Source organism: Podarcis raffonei, chromosome 5, assembly GCF_027172205.1.
Source record: "Podarcis raffonei isolate rPodRaf1 chromosome 5, rPodRaf1.pri, whole genome shotgun sequence".
NCBI classification, from domain to species: Eukaryota; Metazoa; Chordata; class Lepidosauria; order Squamata; family Lacertidae; genus Podarcis; species Podarcis raffonei.
Genome location: NC_070606.1, coordinates 62,840,547 through 62,857,173, shown reverse-complemented (window position 1 = coordinate 62,857,173; position 16,627 = coordinate 62,840,547). Strand labels below are relative to the sequence as shown.

The 16,627-nt window shown below is 40.1% G+C and overlaps 1 protein-coding gene across 4 annotated transcripts in view; it reads left to right on the top strand.

The window, feature by feature from the left end:
* The window catches only part of ARMC8 (armadillo repeat containing 8), a 50,904-nt gene extending 35,471 nt beyond the window's left edge, over positions 1-15,433 (top strand). For all 4 annotated transcript variants that reach the window (XM_053389741.1, XM_053389740.1, XM_053389739.1 and 1 more), the window contains 12 exons: positions 732-932; positions 1,449-1,544; positions 4,605-4,687; positions 5,213-5,294; positions 6,348-6,434; positions 7,665-7,757; positions 8,035-8,184; positions 9,613-9,708; positions 10,398-10,493; positions 11,010-11,082; positions 12,534-12,627; positions 13,368-15,433. In XM_053389741.1, the coding sequence (XP_053245716.1) occupies positions 732-932; positions 1,449-1,544; positions 4,605-4,687; positions 5,213-5,294; positions 6,348-6,434; positions 7,665-7,757; positions 8,035-8,184; positions 9,613-9,708; positions 10,398-10,493; positions 11,010-11,082; positions 12,534-12,627; positions 13,368-13,401 (1,185 nt within the window). In that variant the 3' untranslated portion in view covers positions 13,402-15,433. The remainder of the gene's footprint in view (positions 1-731; positions 933-1,448; positions 1,545-4,604; positions 4,688-5,212; positions 5,295-6,347; positions 6,435-7,664; positions 7,758-8,034; positions 8,185-9,612; positions 9,709-10,397; positions 10,494-11,009; positions 11,083-12,533; positions 12,628-13,367) is intronic.
* Positions 15,434-16,627: the final 1,194 nt, after the last annotated feature.

The window sequence follows — 16,627 nt, the reverse complement described above, 5'->3', positions numbered from 1 at the left end:
GAGAGGGGCAAAGTGATGTATTCTTCCTCTGCCATTCCACACAGTTTTGTGGTGTTCACAGGAGAAAGCGATTCCCTTCCTATATGGCTGGCACAGATCCATCCTTCTTCCATCAGCCTGGTTATCTGTGGCTAGCAGCCCAGTCATTAAATTCAAGCCCGTAGTAGAAAAAGGATGTTTTGTATCTGTTAATATTTAAGGATTAGTACTTGTCTTGGTCTTGATTTTGTGAAGGCTCCCTGTAGGAGAGAAATTACCATGCATTCTGGTGTCACTTTATTTTTCAAAGTTATTGCAGGGGAAGTAGATTGTTTCAGTCCCTATGACCACTACCATAAGTGAATTATTGACCAGCTTGCTTTTGGATAATTTTGTTCCATCTTAGTGCTAAGTCATTTGGCCTTTAAATCATGAAGCTGTGTACAGCAGATCAAGTAAATCTTGGTAAGTCTAAGTGGATATTAGACAGTTAATTTTTTTTGCAGGTTTCTAGCTGCATATAAATTTGTATTGTTTGTACAAGTTACTTTGATGGTGCAGGAACACTAATGGCAGTGGCTATTTTAAATTTTGCATTTGTACAGAGACTTGTCTAGATCTCTGAGAAGATCTATGCTTAGAAAATGTCTTTTTTATCTGAAAGTTGATCTAAATGACAAACCTGACAAATTTCAAAAGCATGTATAGATGAGTTACTTCAAAATAATCATCATAGTTTTTGTACTTTCCAGACACTACCATGTTTGGCCCGGATGTGTAGTAAGGAGAGGCTACTAGAGGAGAGAGTAGATGGAGCAGAAACTCTTGCCTATTTGATTGAAGCAGATATTGAGCTACAAAGAATCGCCAGTATTACTGACCACCTTATTGCAATGCTTGCTGACTACTTCAAATATCCAAGTTCAGTGAGTGCCATCACTGATATAAAAAGGGTATGTCATCAATAAATTCGGAAACTTCCCAAAAGTATGTGGGGAGATTGTGTGTGAAAGATTAAAATATATAGTAGCTAGGCACTCAGTTCTCATTGATTGGCTAATAATTAGATGCAAGGAGGTATAAGATATCCCAGTTTTCTTTGTTGCTGTAATCAAATGCCTTTTTGCCTGGGTTGTTCAGTGTTTTAATTAGTACGTTCTTTGTAAGATCCCAACTGGATCACTAAGCAAAACAGAATGAGTACTACTTGGGGCAAGACACAGAATATAGTCCCAGCTGTATAAACTGTGAACAGTATTCACTGGTACAAATGCAGCAAACATTGACAGGTGCAAATGTGAGTCTTAATAGGTGGTAGCAGAAGGGGCCTAAAAAGTATATTGCCCAAGGCTTTGGTTTATTTCACTCTCTTGTTACTTAGACATTGGAAAGTGGACACTGTTCTATCAACAGCCAAAAGATTGCAATTTAAGTATAACTTGAATTTGATTATTATTATTTTTTAATAGCTTGATCATGACCTAAAGCATGCTCATGAACTGCGCCAGGCTGCATTCAAGCTCTATGCTGCACTTGGAGCGAATGATGAAGATATAAGAAAGAAGGTGAGTCTTGGCGTGAATGGCTTTTCCAATACCAATAGCTTGCAGACAGGAAGTGGTATATTCCAGACAAAGCAGTTGCCCTGACCTTCCAGACAAGTACAGCGATTGTGTGTCCTTGGCAAAAGACTTACAGTGGTACCTTGGGTTCCAGACGCTTCAGATTACAGACTCCGCTAACCCAGAAATATTACCTTGGGTTAAGAACTTTGCTTCAGGATGAGAACAGAAATTGCACAGCGGCAGCGCAGCGGCAGCAGGAGGCCCCATTAGCTAAAGTGGTACTTCAGGTTAAGAACAGTTTCAGGTTAAGAACGGACCTCCAGAACGAATTAACTTCTTAACCCGAGGTTAAGTAATGCTGAGTTACTGTAGTAACGCTGAGATACAGGTTGGTGGTCTTCCTTTTTCTTGCTTGTTTAAACTCTACTGAACTTGCTTTCCATCCTTAGTTAGCCAGACCCCAGTTTTTTTCACCTTCAGACACTTTCGCAAGACACATTAAAAAACCCTTCTTTGCTATTCTACCTTTCCGTAACTTTCTGCATCATTATTGGACAGGGGTCTAGATATATACAAGAGTCACCATTCTTAGCAGCTGATAGCCATTCTGCTGTTGTCACTCCTGAAAAGTTGTGTGAATGTGGAATCATATCCAGTGAGGTTGGGGTGGGAGAGTACACCCTAAGAAGGGAAAGTATTTCCATTGGTGTGTCTCGCTTGTTACTGGTTAATGTAATAATAGCTACAGAAACGTCTGACACTCAGGAAACAGCATGCAAAAAATAATAGTAACAAATGAGCATTGTGAAGAAATGTTGCATTTACTAGGTAAACTACCTAGGTGGTGTAGAACCTTTGGGACAATTGCATCTTTCTTGCAAAGCCTTCCCAGCTGGTCTGCTTCTCTCTTTCTAGGCATTGCTCCGTCTTTCCAGCCACTGCGCTATTTCCCTCCAGTTAGCTGAGCAGTGCTGTTAGGGATGCATTGTGAGGAAAGGAGACATAAATCTCCCCTTCCTAAAGTCTCCCTTGGCTGATAAGTAGGAAACAGTGATGTAGCTGCCTAAGGAGGGAGGCACTGCTTTTTCAGTGTGTAGTAATGGAGACAAAGGTGTGGGTGTATGTGGGTGTAAATGAATGTAAGTAAGTAAGTATTTAAGTAATTAAGTAGGGTGTATCCTTACATACTTTGGTCTCACCCCCTGTTGGTATGTGGCCCTGGGATCACTTTCCCCTGAGGCAGTGCAGCCCTTAAGGGGGGGTGGAGGGGATGGGGCAGGTTACCACCCCCGGTATGGAACATTACTCTTTCACTATCTGGGAAATACTCTGTACACAAATAGATATGTGACTTTAAGGAAGTGAATTAGGAGACCCTACCACATTCTTTAGGGACGCGGGTGGCGCTGTGGGTTAAACCACAGAGCCTAGGACTTGCCGATCAAAAGGTCGTCGGTTCAAATCCCCGCGATGGAGTGAGCTCCCGTTGCTCGGTCCCTGCTCCTGCCAACCTAGCAGTTCGAAAGCACCTCAAAGTGCAAGTAGATAAATAGGTACCGCTCCAGCAGGAAGGTAAACGGCGTTTCCGTGCGTTGTTCTGGTTTGCCAGAAGCGGCTTAGTCATGCTGGCCACATGACCCGGAAGCTGTACGCTGGCTCCCTCGGCCAATAAAGCAAGATGAGCGCCGCAACCCCAGAGTCGGCCATGACTGGACCTAATGGTCAGGGGTCCCTTTACCTTTTTACCACATTCTTTGTCACAAAGAAAACATAGTATAAGTGGTGACCTTTTTGCACGTGTCAAATTGATGCCTGACCACAAGCCTGTGGGTCCTTTTGTACCCAGAAGAGGGCAAAACAGGGCAAGGTGGATTTATACGTGCTCCACTGATGCTCCCGGAAGCCAGGAATGGAACCCCCATGAAAAATGGTCGCAGCCTGTGTCCAAACATGCTATTTGCAGCATGAAGTTTTTCATATGAAAAGGTGATGGCTGAAAGGACTGGACTAAATTCATACAATATATGGAAGAACATTGTAAACACCTGAAAACGTTTGTAGGTTTGAGTTAAAATATTTCGTAATGTTACCGTATTTTTCGCCCTATAGGACGCACTTTTTCCCCTCCAAAAATGAAGGGGAAATGTGTGTGCGTCCTATGGGGCGAATGCAGGCTTTCGCTGAAGCCTGGAGAGCGAGAGGGGTCCGTGCGCACAGACCCCTCTCGCTCTCCAGGCTTCACGCAACTCTCCGCAAGCAGCGGGAGCCCAGCGCTGGGCTCCCGCTGCTTGTGGAGAGTTGCCCGCATGCTGAAGCCTGCGCGCGCCGAGCTCAGTGCGTCCAGGCTTCGCGGACCTCTCCGCAAGCAGCGGGAGCGCTCCCACGGCTTGCAGAGAGCTGCCTGTTTGGGGGCTGGGGTCGGGGGAAGCTCAAGCTTCCCCAGCCCCGCGCCTGGGGAAAAAATATTTTTCCCCCCTTTATTTCCCCCCCAAAAAACTAGGTGCGCCTTATGGGATGTTGCATCCTATAGGGCGAAAAATATGGTAATATTGGGAGCTGGTTTACAATTAATAAGGTAAATTTTATTAAGATAGAAAGAAAGTAAATAGGAGGTTATAGAAATGCTAAGATGTAAGTGAATATTTATGAAAGCCAGAGAGTGGGATGGGGGGGAAGTCGAAGCTAAGTTTGAGCAATGTTGTCGGTGATGAGATTATTTAATGGATTGTGATTATGGTAAAATGTAAACTTAATAGAAAATATTATTAAAAAAAGAAAAGGTGATGGCTGAAAATATTCCAAAAATATTGTGAAAATATTATACATATTAAAATATAAATCTGCATTACTAAGTGTCATTGTACAGGTGCGAAACATTTCCCCCAGAAATTTCTATTTTGGGGAAATAACATTTTTTCCAGTTAACATTTTTATACGTTCTCTGTAGAGTTTAGAATATTGAGCTAAATGTACCAGATGCCATGTTCTGTTTTGGAGATTGAATTATTCTACTGCCACATGTTCCAGCTAACTGATTTGATTTCATAACTTTCCCCTCAGATAATTGAAACTGAAAATATGATGGATCGGATTGTGAATGGCTTGTCTGAATCTAGCATCAAGGTGCGCTTAGCTGCAGTCAGGTATGAAGTTACCTTATGTGAGTAGACTTACATCCAGGGTGCTTTGTCTTACTATTTTTCACTTCATTAGCTAGGAAATACATTGATTTTAAAACATTTAAAACTATAAATCTGCAATAACTATCGCTTGAAAAGCAAGATGAATTAATTTTCAGATAATTCTCAGTAATTTTTGCGTTATTACTTTTTCTGTAAACATTTCTCACAAGGTTATGTGAGGAATGAAAATTATCTTGGAAGTTGGTCGGCTTCAGCACTAAACTTGTAGAAGTAGTATGGAAGAAGTGGACTTTCTTGCCCTTTCTTCTCTCTGTCTGCCACCCAAAAAGCCTTTCTTAAGGGTTGAGGGACCCGGCTGTAGTGAGTGAGAGGAAGGGGGAATTCCTGAAAATTGGGTGGCAACGGCTTCTGAAAACTGAGTTACTGCTGGTAAAAGTTGTCTCTGTCCTCACCCCATTGAACAGGGATCCTCTGAACCTTGGAAAAGGCTTCCTTGTAATTAATACTACATTTTTTCTTTTGCAGATGTTTGCACAGTTTGTCACGATCCGTGCAGCAGCTCCGAACTAGTTTCCAAGACCATGCTGTATGGAAACCTTTAATGAAGGTACATGTATACTTGAAAAATAATTGTGTTTGTTATTATTTATTATATCAGTTGACAGCTTCAGAAGGGCTCACTGTCAACTGATTGACACTGACAGCAAGCCTTGCTTGCCACTGAACAATCAGGAGTGCACTTTACTAGGATATTATGAAATAACATAGTGGTGTAAAGCAATAAAAATGCAATATGTAAAACCAGGTAAAACAGTTCTGAAAAAGGATTCAGAGACTGCCTGCAAATCAAAGCATCCTTCTGAGAAAGCCTATAGAAATAGCTTTTCTGCATTGGATGAAATCTGGATAATGTCAGAGCCTGTGTAACTCAAATTGGCAGCGGGGTCCATAAAACAGTGCTTTTCTACACTGCCATCATGGAATAAGCCTCCAGTGCGTGTGTCACCACAAGGAGGGCTCCAATGCATGACCACAGTCATGCATTGCAGGGGTGGGTGGGAATGATCTCTCAGATAATGCTGATCCTAAGTTGTTTAAAGCTTTATACACTAACAGTAAAACTTTAAATTTGACCTAGTAACATGCTAGCAGCAAGTTCAGGTCTTTTAACTGATATTAATTTGTTGATGGAAGTCAACCCTGGCCACAAGGGCACTGCCACGTTCTGTGGTAGCTGCAGTTTTCAGACCAAATGTAAGGGCAGGCCCACACAGAACACACTGCAATATTCCCATCACATGGTTATCAGTGTATGGACTGCTGCTGCCAAGCTATCCCTGTCCAGGAATGGTCATAACTGATGCATCAGCCAAAGCTAAAAAAAAGCCATCCTGGTCACTGAGGCTACTTGAGCCTCCAGTGACAATAATAGATCAAGGAGTACAGTATTCCCAGACTAACATACCTGAATATTCAGGTGAGGTGCAGCCCTATCCAAAACAGATAACTTACCTGTATTTTGGACAGTAGAACTACTCACTTGCAAGTCCCCCATCTTCCCAAGATTCAGCTTCAGTGTATAAGCCCCTCACCCAGCCCACAATCAGGTCTAGACTCTGCACTATAACAATAGTTTTGTTTTCCCTCCATCTCTCCTTAGGTTTTACAGAATGCTCCAGATGAAATCTTAGTGGTAGCATCTTCCACTCTATGCAATCTTCTCTTGGAATTTTCTCCAAGCAAAGAGGTTTGGTTTTTTTAACCAGAAAAATATATTGGCGTTATGTTCTTTTTTATGACATAAAAAGTGTGTCCTGAATCAACAGGCACTGGACTGATGTGGATAGAGTTCTTTCTTGGGATTTGAAGTCTCTGTGGTCCTTTCCAGTTTTGATTTCCAACTATAGAAGTATTTTTTCACAAAGCCCTGATTTACCAAGCTGTTCAGCACCTGGAATAATGCTTCTAAATATAATTTAATGGTGATATGACACTACTTGCGTGTAGGACCCTGGCAGAAACACATGCCCGTCTGGCATGTTCTCCCCCTCCTGGTCGGTCGTTTGGGAGCTTCAAAAGCTTTCTCCAGACCGAACATCATAGTGACGGATGTCAAGAGGCATCGGCATGCTTTGGAACCAGCAGGGTATTAGCAGTCTGCGTAACCAACTCAGCAGCACAGCATTTTGGCTAATTACTTTATTTACATATAATACACTCGGAGCATTCTGACTTAGCTCCTTTCTCTTTCTGATCAGACAGCAAAGAGAGAGAACAAAGGACAATAGTCCCACATCACAGAAACACAGTAAACCAAACATCCTGTCTCCATCACTTCCCACACTGTGGAATGAAAACACACACTGTCATGTGATAAAACAATCCCATGACTGCAAACACAGAGCAAGAATCCTAACAGTTCTCTGGTAGTCTATCCACCTGCTTCAGCTACATTTATATCATGAGTGATATCCAGCATTAGCCATACTCTCCACAGGCCCATCAAAATAAATGAACTTAAAGTCACTTAAATTTATTTCAATGGATCTACTCTTAGCACAACTTAGTTGGTTATCACCCCATACAGTGGTACCTCGGGTTACAGACGCTTCAGGTTATAGACTCTGCTAACCCAGAAATAGTACCTCGGGTTAAGAACTTTGCTTCAGGATGAGAACAGAAATTGTGCGGCGGCAGCGGGAGGCCCCATTAGCTACAGTGGTACTTCAGGTTAAGAACAGTTTCAGGTTAAGAATGGACCTCCAGAACGAATTAAGTTCTTAACCTGAGGTACCACTGTATTTCTAAGCTGTGTGATAAATCTCCAAACTGCAAGTAAACAACTTAAAAACCAGTGTGCATTTTATGGATTGGCACCTAAAAGTAGCATAATTGTATTTGCATGTATGGCAAATTTATAACGTGAGATTATAACAAAATGATTGTGGTTTTGTTTGTTTTGTTTTTGTCCTGATAGCCTATTTTAGAATCAGGAGCCATAGAACTTCTCTGTAGTTTAACCCAGAGCGACAATCTTGCCTTGAGGGTGAATGGAGTTTGGGCTTTAATGGTAAGAATTAATGTTAATCCGATAGCTATGGCTGCACCCTGTTTCCTTTCCCCAAGATGACACCACAATTATATTGAAAATGGGATCAGTGGGAAAATCTTAAACTAAAAGTCTTGTTGAGCCCTAGGATGTTTTCAAGGATATGGAGAAACTTGCTTGCTGTTCCTTGTACATTATAATTGTTTTTATGTATATAGCAGATTGCAGCAGTCTTTGTAATGAAATTGTGTCCTTTTGTGGGGAAAAAATGGGATGATTATTTTTTATCTATCTTTAGAATATGGCATTTCAAGCAGAACAGAAGATCAAAGCAGACATCTTACGAGGCTTGAGTACAGAGCAATTATTCCAGTTACTCTCCGATTCTGATGTAAATGTACTAATGAAGACATTGGGACTACTTAGAAATCTTTTGTCTACTCGCCCGGTAAGTAAAATAATGTAACAGCATTTTTATTTATTTTTTTAAAAAAGTATTAGTGGACAGTTCCTTTAAATTGATATCACTTATATGGTTACATACACCTGGCACTGGAGTGAGGTCACAGCACTCACCTTCATCACAGCTTGAGAACAGTTCTTGATCAACCTACAATATAAAGAAAGCCATGGCAATGACTAGAGCAAAGTGTTTCCGAAATCCCTAGTACCACATCCTCTGAGCCTTGTGGAATAAAAGCTTTCTCAGCTGAAAGTAATAAACAAACATTCTTGCGAGATGCAGTATTTTGTGACTCAGGCTGTAAATACAAATATCTTTATCTTTAAAGGAAGTCAATCTTTGACTTGTTACATATCCATGGTAGAGACTGTGGAAATATTGGTAGAATGCTGAAAAATAGCACAAATTGTTGTTGAAGTGGTACATGATCTTAATCTACACACCAAATTACACATGATTATTGCTCACTTGGATCCTTCATGGAATGTTGGTGTTGAGAGGGATCTTAAAAGTACAGTAGTTAAACAGAAACATTCTTCTTAGGTATGGGAATAAAAGTTGCCACAGGCTACTCTTTATGAAATTATCCAGATTAGTTTTAAAACTATAAGCAATGAGCCAGATTCAACCAAATACTTTTGTTAGCAGGAGCCAGCACAATGAGTCCTACTAGCACAACAGGGCTTTCCCTCCCTCGGTTCTACCTGCTCCCCTGGTTCTTGGAGGGTCAGGAGAACCCCTAGAGCAGCACATGGGGGAAGAAGAGAGGAGGCTGCTCCATCAGGCAAGCAGAAATTCTTGCCTTGAGGAATTGATCTCCTTAGCTATACTTAGAATGCCACCCAATATCTCCAGATCTGACTAATTCGATTGTGAGAAATTTTAGTCTTTAAACGAAGTGCAACTTAAACTTTAGGAATGGCATTCTAAACTTTACTCAGAGTAGACTTGTTGAAATTAATGGCTGTTACTTAGTCATGATCATTTCAGTGGGTCTGCTGGATAATTTTGTTTTGTGTTTCACCTTTATATATTCCTTTTAAAGTCATCTCCTTTAACCTAAAAAAACTCATCGGCTTCTAGAAAGCTGTTCTGTGTAATGATCCCACTTTTAAATTTGACCAGTTTCTAGGAGAAGTTTCTAATTCCTTTGATTTGTTAAATGTACTTTGTAGGATTTGTTTGACGGTAGAGGGATGTGGTTTTCCAGCATTATTAACATTTCCTTATGACAATCCTTGCCAAATACACTAACTGCAGCCTCCGGATCAAGCACGAGGGAAGCCCAGCCTTGAGTGCATGTGCAATAAGAACTCTGTTACGGCGTGTATTTTGTAAAAAAAAAAAAAAGAAGTAAATTGTCGACTTCTAAAAAATTGGTTTTTTCTAATGCTATATTTTGAAACTTGGCAGCACATAGATCAGATAATAAGTACTCATGGGAAGCAAATCATGCAAGCAGTGACCCTCATTTTGGAAGGAGAGCACAACGTAGAAGTCAAAGAACAGGTATGCATTGTTTGTATTGATCATACATATATAACATAATAGGCAGGATGGTGTATACCTTTGTTGAACAAAGAAATATTATGTCTAGAAAACCTGGATTTGGTGAGCATTCTAAGGATGTTTGCACAAATCTTATTGGTAACTTCCTGACATGTGGACCTTGAAGGTGAAGATTTAAGGGTTCTGAAGAGTTCCTCATCCTTCTTAAGAAAAAAAATATCCCACAGGCAAAATTTCTAAAACTGACATACATATTGCCAGGGAAATGTTGAGACAGCAAAAGGAAATAAGCAGGTTGACGCTCTTAGCTCGCTGGGGCAGGAAGTTAAGAAAGAAAGCAGTGTGCTAATAAACCTAGTAAAAATAACAAAACCCTGCAGTGAATTATAGAGCTATAGGGAGAGATGTGAGGAAGGAGGCAAGCCCTGATGATAGTTGCAAGGGACAAATGGGACAGGGAGCAAGTTCCCTCTCTCCCTTTTCGTCCTGAACCCATTGTGGGGGCTGGCAAGGGGTCTCTAGAAGAGGTGGAAAATAGTGTGCTCGCCCCAGGACAAGATCTCACACTAAGTTACTTTTAGGTACACTGTGTGGCCTCAGCTAAGTAACTATTGAAACTGTCATTATAACTTTACAATTGACTGCTTTTTCAATGCCTTTTATTTTTGTCCTCCCCTTTCCCCCTCCAGACGTTATGTATACTTGCCAACATAGCAGATGGAACAACAGCTAAAGAACTTATTATGACAAATGATGACATCTTGCAAAAAATAAAATATTACATGGTATGTAATTTCATTGAACAGGCATTTCTGCCATATACAAAATCCTTTGCGTAGGGGCCACAACTCAGTGTTACCTTCTGTATGTGATCTAACATAATGGCATCTCCCATTTAAAAGGCTCTCTGATAGGACTTGAGAGCACTATCTGAGACTGGATAGCTGCTGCTAGTTCAAATAGTGATTCCGGTAGCTGGGTCTGACATACTATAAGACAGCTTCATATGTTCAGTTAAAAAGGTGGGTTTTCTACCTTTTTAATAGTTCAGAGTGAAATACTGATTTTCTTTGTGGCTCTCATTTAGTTGCACAATAGGAACTTAACAGCTGTCTGCAGAATTTTCCAGAGCACAAGATGCACCCTCTTAGTAATGTTTTCCCTCCTCTTGAAGGGCAGTAGTACCCTCCTCACGCTGTGAATGTTGTTTCTGATTGCTTGAAGGGTGGTAATTTTGAGAGAAACAACACATTTTTAAACATTTAATTCTAATATCTAAACCCCTTTCTGTTCATATTTAGAGTCATTCGAATGCTAAACTTCAGCTGGCTGCCATGTTTTGTGTATCTAATCTTATATGGAATGAAGAAGAAGGTAAAATATACTTACCTGTGTTGTCCCTAAAATGTTTTTCAAACCTTGTATATTACTTCCAGAGGTGTAGGGAAACGCATTGAAAGACTCTTAATTTCACAGGGGGTGGTGCCCCCAATTTAGCCTATGTAAGAAGAAACAAAGATAGGCTGTTTAGCATGTGGAATTCATTTTCATCTCAGTATGGGGATGAGTAGATTAAAAGAAAGGTAAACAACCATATTCACCTTCCCTCGATACCAAGGGAAGTTATGAAGACATACTGACTGGGGGGAAATTAAAGTAATGTGGAAATGCCAGTAGCTAAATTATGACTGAAACATCTTGAGGTGAAGAAATCAAGATGTTGAGTCTGGAGTCATATTTGCACTGTCTTCAGAAAATGGAAGTGTTGCAAAAGCAGCCATTCATGTTAAGATTTTCATCAGGGCTACCAAATGCTGCATACAAGCAGAGGCTGATTTGCAGCAGCAAAATTCTTTCTGGTATAAATCTGCTCACAGGAATATGCAGCACTAAGTAGTTCCATTGCATTGTATCCAGTGCTGCAGTTGTGCACAGAGCAGACTTCCCTTTCCTCTTCTCAGTGCTGCAGAGCGAGGAGGAGAGGAAGGGAAGGGAAGGCCCTTTTGCATAGATGGAACTCCACTCATGCAGGGTTAGATACAACACAATATTGAGATCCACATCTGTGCTAGGATTGTTCACATTAAGTCATATATAAGACACATTAGTTAAATATAGGAAATGTTTTCTACAGAATTATTGTATAGTTGAATTTGGACATTGTAGTATTATTGGCTTGAAATTTTTTTGTTAAATAGGAATTATCAAGAATTATCCTTCATTATTACAACAGCAATGATCATATATGCCAAATACTGGAGATTAGAAAAAAATACCTAAATTAGAAGCATGGAATAGCTATTGTTTATTGGAAGAGTAAAATGCATTTCTATTTCTTAATTTTTTTATATTACAACTTCCTCCAAGAAGCTGTTGATCACTTATTTCATTTACTGTAATCAACTGTCAAGTGTGTATGGAAATTAATAATATTGTAAGTTTATAATTCTCAAAGTCAGTAAACTGCAACTGCAAAATGTACAATTCTCTTAGTTGGCCCAGTGACACAGATCTGGTTTATCTCCTTTGGAAGGGAGTTTCAGAAATAAGGGGCTGCCACTAGAAGGCCCAGCATTCTGGTACTGATTTGCCTAATTGATGGTGACATTAAAGAAGGTCCTCATCTCCTAACCCTCATTCACGTAGTGAACACATGGGATAAGATACTGCATTTTTGTTTGTGCACATGGGAGCTGGAGCTAAGTGGTATTCTGGCTGTAAGAATTCTTTGCATAGGATTGTATTGCATTCCTTGCAACTTTTTAGTTGTTCTTGACAAACTGCATGGAACATATCATTAACAATATGCAGTGTTTTTGTCTTAGGTTCCCAAGACCGTCAGGATAAACTCAGAGATATTGGAATAGTAGATATTCTACACAAATTGAGTCAGTCAGCAGATCCAAATCTTTGTGATAAGTAAGTATAAAACTATTCCAAAACCAAATTTTATGGAGCTTGGTAACTTTTAAAACTCATTGCAGTGGTCTTATGCAGATAAGATTAGATACTTGGACTTGACTGTGCAGAGCTATTAGTGAAAATGCACTTCTTGTAAATGGGATATTGTTACTGTTTACTTTTCCTGCAAACCTTAGAGTTGCCCCTTGTCTTTCAAAAATAGTTTAATCAACAGGTCCGAAATATCACAGAAGATTTAACTTTGATTTCATACCCTACAAGGACAAGTTCTCCGTGGGAGTTTGGGCTTTTCCTCTTTCAAACAAAGGCTGAAATTTATATACCTTTCTGGCATGTCTTTATGCCTCCACAAACTGCAAATGGGCAGTGCAGATTATTAAAGGGCGATCTAAAAGCCTGCTTTATTGGAAGTATCCCTTTCTATTATTCCTCTATTTATCATATTTAACTGAAGTATTGTTGAATTCCGAAAGCAGTCACTTGCTTGAAATACTGTTGGGATTCTTGGTTTATAGTTGTTGATTTCAATCCAAAACAAAGTTTTAAGGAAACAAATAATTTTTTGGACAGGCCATTAGAGAACTTCAGAAGAAATGTTGATTGATTTTGTGAGAAACTTCATTGACTCAGTTTTCCACCACTCCAGTTGGCTATTTGCATAGCGACACTGTTAAAGATCCTGTATTTTATAAGTATACTTTTGTCATCCCATTAGCTGACACTGTTTTTCCTTACAGGGCAAAGACAGCACTCCAGCAGTACCTAGCATGATCAAAGACAAGTCGAACTGTCCGTACAACTCTCAAAGCTATATAATAAGGAATAACGGGAAATAGCCGCACCTAATTCCTTATCTTTTGCACAAGGCACCTTGGGCTGCATTTCTCTCAGGTGCAGGGAGCTGCTTGGCAGGAGCAGTTTAAGTGATCAGGTCTCCAATGCACTTGAGGACTTTTTTGAGGTAGTTCCTTTACTCAGAGGACTCTTCTGGGATTAATTTCCTGAGCTACCTGAACTCTACTAGAACAATCAGTCATCTTTTTTCCTTTGGGCCTACAATTTTCTGCTTATACCACAGCCAGTTGTGGCTGTGTCTGGGTGGGTGTGATACCTCAGAGCTTTTGTTTTCCTTTTTGTGTTTTTTCTACAGATTTTCAAGGGTTAACCATTCTTTGCTGTATGAAAACTTTAAAGAATTATATACGATTTGAATTGAAATGTTATTTAAAAAGTTTTGTCCCATGAAGTTTATTTTGATCAGATGAATGTTTTTAAGTAAAATATATGCATTTGTTAAACCTCAGCTTAATGTACCTGTACTTCCTCTTTTGAAACAAAATGAAGTGACATCTAGATGACTGGTAGCACATGTAATGTGACTAACGCTAGCCTCCTACTGCCATGTGTTACTAGCGCCAGCTCCCTGAACTTGGGAAAGCAAAATTCAGAGAACCCAAGGTGGAGCCTTAAGTACACTTGATACCAAGGTTGAATTTGTGGAAATCATACCTGCTGGGTTACCCAGCAAGAAAAATACAGTCCCCGTGCCAGTGCCATTGCTGCCTCAGAGAAATTACACTTGTTAAAAAAGCTCTGCGTTGTTCTTAGATGACTTGAAGCTGTGATGGTAGATTGATTAAAGTAAAAAACAACAACTGGCGGCTGCTGTTTGAAACCGTGCAGTGATGAACGTGAGAGGACAACCCCACAGAAGATCTGGGTGAAAAACAGACACCAAATCTTTTTACTTTTTTATTTTTCCAGAAGTGCATGATGATGGGACAAAACGCTTCCTCCAGCAAAAGTACAAAATGATTAGTAGGATGTTTTCAATTCTGCAAAAATGCTTACTATCTTTTTCAGGCCTCTTGGTTCACCAGTAAGTTTTCTGTGGGCTCAGTCCAAAGTTGTTCATGTCAAGGGACAAGAGAACCAGTCAGAGGCTAATCTCATTTCACTCACCAGCTTTGGTTATCCCAAACTTTTATTTATAATTAATAACTAGGCACATCACATTTATAGTCAAAGCAAAGGTTAGAGTTTGGGCTTCTGGCTGGGAAGGTTAATAAACTGAAAGGAGGCTACAAAACAACACCAGAATTTTTATATAAGTCTTTAATGTATTGCTTTACTCTGAAAGGCAAGTAATAGTGATTTCAGGGATAGTAGTAAGTGATGCCATTTCTCAGTGTCATTGCTACAAGCTTGTTGGGGTTGGACTTCTGCAGGTCTGCACGGTGTGTGCCTACCTGCCAATTAGTACCTCAGAAATAAAGCCTTATTTAAGTCATTAACGTGATTGTAGCCTTAATAATACTGAGAAAAATCACTTCCTTGTCTGGTTTGTCCAAAGCCACTCCTTAGAAATAAAGGGGTGGGAAGAAGGGAAGGCTCCCTTAGCCTGGCTGCTGCTTTTGCACTCTGGATTATTATTACACCTGCACTTCCGATATTGCTGTCATGCCTCCATCACTCATATGCATATCCATTTACTTTGAAATATAGATATGCCTAAAACTGTGTTGAATACAGCTGAGATGTGCAAATTTTCATCTTCACACTTGAAGGTTGCTTTTTAATAGTGTGGCCCGATATGTGCGAGAAGGATATAAACTATGCTAAGACAATCTGGGTAATGTTGGGGAAAGGTGGGTGAAATATTAGGATGGTAGGTGATAATGAAGTGGCATTTTGCACTCAGTGAAGCATTGTGAATACTTTTTTGATGTTGCTATAAATATGTACAAATAGAAAACACTGTAAATAAAAAATGACCTTTTACTGGAGAACATATTTAAAATGACTTGGCCCTATTGATATGGTTTTTTTCCTGACTTGAAGGAAAGATTACAGTCTTTCCTTAGACAACTATTCTAAGGATAAATAGCTTCATCTCAAATTCTTCTAAATGTCATGATGTTCGGGGTCATAAAACTACAAGTTGACACACAGAGTGAAAATTATTGCTTTTTACTTTAAATGCTTTGTTTATAGTTGCTGAGAAACTAGGAGTCACAATTGTGTAAATCTCTTCATGATTTGGGGTGGGGAAATGCTTTGAATGCTTGGGGAGTGCTGTAATGTAGGACAGAGTTAAAAAACAAAGTTTTATTCATGTCGCAAAGCTGTTCATATTCATTCTCAGTGCCTTTTTTCTGGGGGTGCGCAGGGGTACGCATGCCCCTAAACATTTTGTGAATCTTTGTACTTTTGCCCATTTACTGTATTTATTTTTCCCTATTGAACTATAAATGGTGATTTTCTTGAGTCAAAATGAGAGTACCCCTAAACAATTTTTAAAGAAAAAAAGCACTGCTCGTTCTATTCTGATCCATAGTACACCTTCTCTGGTGTATTCCCCCCATTTACCTCTTGCAGACATCCAAGCTGTTTTTCCTCAGCTTTGCGAAACTTACAGATGAGCTAAGCTTTGTGAATATGTATGATAATTCAAGACCCAATAATCATTTTATTAAGGAAAACATTTTTATTTGAAGAATCTTAGGAACTTGAAGTGACCCCAAAATTTTCTGGTCCACCACTTACACCCCAGGCTGCGCGAGCCATTATATTTATTCCAACTCGACAGAACACATATAAAAGGTAAAGGTAAAGGACCCCTGACAGTTAAGTCCAGTTGCAGACGACTCTGGGGTTGCAGCACTCATCTTGGTTTACAGGCTGAGGGACCTGACGTTTGTCCACAGACAGTTTTTCTGGGTCATGTGGCCAGCATGACTAAGCCGCTTCTGGTGAAACCAGAGCAGTGCACGGAAACACCATTTATCTTCCCACCCGAGTGGTACCTATTTATTTACTTGCATTTTTGGTGTGCTTTCGAACTGCTAGGTTGGCAGGAGCTGGGCCTGAGCAACAGGAGCTCACCCCGTCGCAGGGATTTGATCTTCTGATCAGCAAACCCAAGAGGCTCAGTGCTTTAGACCACAGCGCCACCCGCATCCCTATATATAGTCCAAACTATAGTATCTTGAAAGCA